The 5543-nt window shown below is 49.4% G+C and overlaps 1 protein-coding gene across 1 annotated transcript; it reads right to left on the bottom strand.

Annotated features, from left to right (window-relative positions):
* Positions 1-1311: 1311 nt before the first annotated feature.
* On the bottom strand, positions 1312-4911 carry LOC122543581 (zinc finger protein 391-like). The gene is made up of 2 exons (XM_043682394.1): positions 4116-4911; positions 1312-2756 (listed from the first exon to the last, which is right to left on the bottom strand). The coding sequence occupies exon 2, from the start codon at positions 2444-2446 to the stop codon at positions 1685-1687; it is 762 nt and encodes a 253-aa protein (XP_043538329.1). The 5' UTR covers positions 2447-2756; positions 4116-4911; the 3' UTR covers positions 1312-1684.
* Between the last annotated feature and the right edge of the window lie 632 nt (positions 4912-5543).

Below are 5543 nucleotides of genomic sequence, written 5' to 3'. Positions count from 1 at the left end.
AAGGAAAGCATACCAAATGCTGCCTTCACTATCCTATCTATCCGCAGAGTCAGCATGGATTTACAAAGGGGAAGTCATGTTTGACAAATCTGTTGGGAATTCTACAAAAATGTAACTAGTTGAGTTGACAAGGGGGAGCCAGTCGATGTGGTGTATTTGGACTTACAGAAAGCATTTGACAGAGTCCTGCCTAAGAGATTATTGTGTAAGAATAAAGCGCATTGGACTGGGGGAAGTGTATTGAGATGGATAGAAAACTGGTAGGCAGAGAGGAAACAAGGAGTAGGAATTAATAAGTCCTTTTCAAATTGGTGGGCAGTAACTAGTGGGGTGCCGCAGGAATAGCTGGGACCCCCAGCTATTCACAATATATATTAATGATTTGGATGAGGGAACAAAATGTAACACCTCAAAGTTTGCAGATGATACCAAGTTGGGTGGGAGGGTGAACTGTGGCAAGGTGGCCCTGTTGTCACGTGTACTGAGATACAGTGAAAAGTGTGGTTCTGGGTGCTATACTGGCAGATCCTAGCACACAAGGTGCATCGGGAGGGAGGGTGCTCAGAACAGAATATAGTGTTACAGCCGCAGAGAAGGTGTAGAGAGTGAAATCTGCATTAACACACCCCTCCCCCAATTTATACCATTCAGGTAGTAATCTGCCTTCTTGTTTTTGTCTCCAAACCTCACATTTTATCCAACTTATACTGTACCTGCCATTGATTTGCCCACTCACCCAACCTAGCGATAGCTCAGTGGGTTAGCACCGCTGCCTCTCAGCGCCGGGGACTCGGGTTAGATTCCAGCCTCGGGCAACTGGCTACGTTGAGTTTGCACGTTCTCCCCGTGTCTGCGTTGGCTTCCTCTAGATGCTCCGGATTCCTCCTGTCGGAAGGGCTTACGCCCGAAACGTTGATTCTCCTGCTCCTCGGATGCTGCCTGTCTGGTGTGCTTATCCGGCACCCAGCCTAACCGTCCCTTGCACACTACGGGCAATTTAGCATGGCCAACTCACCAAACCTGCACACCTTTGGATTGTAGAAAGCGAGGACTTGCAGATGCTGCGGATCAAAGCCAAGAGTGTGGGGCAGGAAGCCGAAGCGCCCGGAGGAAACCCCCGCAGACATGGGGAAAACGTGCAAACTCCATGTAGCCAGTTGCCCGAGGCGGGAATCGTCCCCGGCGCTGTGAGGCAGCAGCGCTAACCCACTGAGCCACCGCCAGGTTGGCTGAGTGGGCAAATCAATGGCAGGTACAGAAAAAGTTGGATAAATGCGAGATTTGGAGACAAAAACAAGTAGGTAGATGGCTGTAAATTGGGAGAGGGGTGTGTTAATGCAGATTTCGCTCTTTGCAGCTGTAACACTGTATTCTGCCTCCCCCCCCCCCCCTTGCTGGGACCTTGTCTGGTACAATCTTCCAGTATAGCTTGCAAAACAACACTTTTCACTGTATCTCGGGACACGTGACAACAGTAAATCGAATCAAATCATGATGTGTCTGAACCCGTTGATAAAAATAATTACGAAATAAGGCCGGGGCAGCTAGATGCGCTTAAATCACTGAACTTGCAATGGCTCAGTTCAGCTCTTCTCGTGTGCAGAGCAGAACCAACGGTCTCTCTCTCCCTCGTAGGGTCTTTCCTCAGGGAAGCGACAAATTCCTTTCCCGTGCTCAGCGGCCTCTACTTGGAGTGGACCCGTTGGTGCAGTTGTAGGTGGGCCAACCGAATGAAGGCCTTCCCGCACACTGAGCAGGTGAACGGCCTCTCCCCTGTGTGGATGCGCCGGTGCTGCCAGAGGGTGGACGGGTCGGCAAAGCCCTTCCCGCAGACCGGGCAGGCGAAGGGCCGCTCCCCGGTGTGGACCCGGCGGTGGGCCACCAGGCTGGTCGAGCGGGTGAAGGCCTTGCCGCAGGAGGAGCAGGCAAACGGCCTCTCCCCGGTGTGCGCCCGCTGGTGCCGCCGCAGGTTGGTGAGTCGGGTGAACTGCCTGCCGCACGAGGTGCAGGCCAGCCGCCTCTCGCCGGAGTGGACCGCGCGGTGATTCTCCAGGGCGGCCGAGTCGCCGAAGCCCTTGCCGCACTCGGAGCAGCCGAACGGCCTCTCCCTGCTGTGCACCCGCCGGTGCAGCTGCAGGTGAGACAGCTGAGCGAAGGCCTTCCCGCACTCGGAGCAGCGGAATGGCCTCTCGCCGGTGTGCACCCGCTGGTGGGTGATCAGGTGGGACGACTGAGCAAAGCCCTTGCCGCACTCGGAGCATCGGAACGGCCTCTCCCCGGTGTGGATCCGTCGGTGGGCCACCAAATGGGAGAAGTGAGTGAATCCGTTGCCGCACACGCAGCAGGTGAACGGCCTCTCCCCGGTGTGAGTGCGTCGGTGAATTGCCAGGGCAGAGGGGAACGAGAATCCCTTCCCACAGTCCCTGCATTTCCATGGCTTCTCCATGGCGGGTCTTTCCAAGTTAGATGATCGGTCAAAGCTTTGCACCCCACCTGAACAAGGGTACAGCCTTTTCCCGACGAGAATGCTGTGATACTTTTCTCAGAGTGTAGCGATCAGTTAGTGCAGCAGAACACTGTGTGACATCTCCAGTCACAGTGATGTTTAAAATCTGTTGCAGCAGACATAACAGGCAAACATTTCTCTTTCTTGGTTTAAGTGTCGATGATATTCCACTCCAATGAATTGAGTGACGCTGTAAGATATTGGTGTTTGCTCTGGAACTTGTGTGTGTGAATCTTCCCCTTCAATTAGCCTACAAATGGAGTTTACACAAGTTATTATTGTCAGTACATGGTTGAAATTCATATTATACTATATGTACATTATGTAATTTTAAAAAGCGTGCATTATGCAAACTGTTTTCGATTGAAGATACATAGGGGAGCTGAGGAAGAATGCAAGAATTCAGAATAATCTAGAACTTGCTGCCTACGTTATCGTTGGAATGGGGGTGGCGATAAGTTATTACAGAATTGTTATGAAGGTCTAGAAGTGTACTGTACCTTTAAGAAAGTTAAAAGCTAGCAGAACTACCTGACAGCACTAAGTGTTCTGAACAAGATACAATTTAACCTTTTGGTCCAGCAGCTAGAATAGTTGGTTGCCTGGAGACAAAAAAAAAAATTGAATTAGGCTAATCGGTTTAATTTATACCCAAAAATACCAAACTCCAATCAGGTTTGAATTTAGTCTATTGACAATATTAAAACCCAATGACACAATCTGATGCTTTGGGGGTATAAGACTGGTAAAACGTGAACACTTGAGAGAGAACTGCTAAGCCACCAACTAATGCAGACTGCCCGCAGAATAGGTCTCTTAAAGTTACCTTTATCTATCAACCACCTGTGAAAGAGAAATCCTAAGAAGAAGAAAATCTACAGAGGAAGATACAAAGGGAAGATTCAACAGCTACCTGGTCTTGAAATTTGAATTTTGGTAAATCTGAATCAGGGTTTTATTGGACTAGTATTATAGGAGGGGAGGCAAAGATAGGAATCGTAAATAGTTATTAATTAATTTAAGAAATAAAGTTGTTACTTTTTATTTTAACTAGTTCTTGGCCTCTCGAATTTTCACAGACGACTGCACGGGATAAATCTTTTCTGTGTTGCTGGTTTAAAATAAACAGAGGGGGTTTACCCCGTGTCATAACAAAATAAACTGGATGAGCATTGGACAGAAATAAATATGTATCATGTTATTGTGTAGATTTAATGTACATAGAGCATTCCCTTCCTATAACACTAGTCCAATAAAACCCTGATTCAGATTTACCAAAATTCAAATTTCAAGACCAGCTAGCTGTTGAATCTTCCCTTTGTATCTTCCTCGGTAGATTTTCTTCTTCTTAGGATTTCTCTTTCACAGGTGGTTGATAGAAAGGCTAAAAATCAATGGAAACGAAGCTTAGAGAAATTATGTACACCACCTAACACCAGATGCTATTGTCTTATTAATTGACAGATTACTGACAAGAGCAACTGCCCCTTTAAAGTTGTGAACTTTAGGAAAAAAAAATGCGATTCTGTCAGCCAGAGAAATTAATGCATCAAGGGGGAGGGTGCAAAGAGTGTCAATGTAATGGAAAAAGGGAGACAAATGAACCAACCTTTGCAGAGCCTGACTTGCTCCCTGCATCCACTTCCCCTTCCTTCAGCTGCTGCAAGGGAACAGCTTTGCCCTCTCACTCACCCCAAGGATAAGAAAAGAAATGGAAAATGAGGAAGAGACATGGCTGAGCTCCCAGATGTTACACACAGAGAGGAGGACAGCTCCACCCTGAAATTGACTGGACCACTTCCGCGTTGTGACGTCCTCGATGGAACGTGGGGGGGGGGGCGCCTAAAGCGGTCAATAGGGCGCGCGGCAGGCGCCGGTGACGTCATCGGGTTCCAGGCGCGGACACCAGCGCTCCGGCATTGTTCCCCTTGGCCCTTTCAGGAGCGACGGTTTCCAGGGCGACCGCGCCTCCCCGACTGCCCTCCGCTTCGTGACGTCGACGCGGGAGGGTGGGGCCGGCCCGAGGCAGCCAACGGGAAGCGCTGTAGCCGCCGGTGACGTCGTCGGGTTCCAGGCGCGGACACGAGAGCGCCGGCATTGTTCCCCTTGGTCCTTTCAGGAGCAACGGTTTCCAGGGTGACCGCGCCTCCCATGACTGCTCTCCGCTTTGTGACGTCGACAAGGGGGGCAGCCAATGGGAAGCGCTGTAGCCGGCGGTGACGTCATCGGGTTCCAAGCGGCCGGGGTCAGGAGCGCGGTCGCAGAGGCCCCGCCCCCTCCAATTGTTTCGCCCGTCTCCAGGAGCAACGGTTCCCAGGGCAACCGGCTCGCGGGAGCGAGATGCGGAAGTGCTCGTGTTAGACTGGGGTGGACTGGGGTTAAAATTTCACCCAACACCAGGTTATAGTCCAACAGGTTTATTTGGAAGCACTAGCTTTCGGGGCGCTGTGCTTCATCAGGTAGCTAGTGGGACAGGATCATAGGACACAGAATTTATGGCAAAATATCACAGTGTCATGCAATTAAAACGATATATTGAACTAACCTAGATTGCTGTTAGGTCCTTCATCTGGCATTGCAGGTTTTGGTCCATTAATATGTAAATCCCAGAACTTTTTTTGAGTCACTTTTGGGAAGGCATACCTTAGCGGGACTTGCACACTTGATGGTGGGGTCCTGGGGAGTGGGGCAGAACAGAGAGACCTTGGAGTGCAGGTTCATAGCTCCTTGTGGGGTATAGGTAAAGCAGTGTTACTTCTGCAACCATAACTGCTTATGCAAAGTGAATGAACTAATCTACACCAGTGGATAATTGTTTCAGCGAAGAGCTGAGTTAGCTAAAATGTGCATACAAGAATGAAGACTATGTAAAGGGATACATAGTTTCTTCTGAGTTAGCTAAAATGTGCATACAAGAATGGAACATGCCTGCAAACAATGGAAGATGTTACAGACAAATAGATAAGTTGAAAAAGAACATCAAGATATTCCAAGCTCAGCAAATTTCCCTCATGTCAGCACTGAAGCGAGCCAAGTC

This window comes from Chiloscyllium plagiosum, chromosome 44 (assembly GCF_004010195.1).
Source record: "Chiloscyllium plagiosum isolate BGI_BamShark_2017 chromosome 44, ASM401019v2, whole genome shotgun sequence".
In the NCBI taxonomy this organism is placed as follows: domain Eukaryota; kingdom Metazoa; phylum Chordata; class Chondrichthyes; order Orectolobiformes; family Hemiscylliidae; genus Chiloscyllium; species Chiloscyllium plagiosum.
Note: the sequence above shows the minus strand (reverse complement) of the source record. Positions and strands in the feature narration are given on the sequence as shown.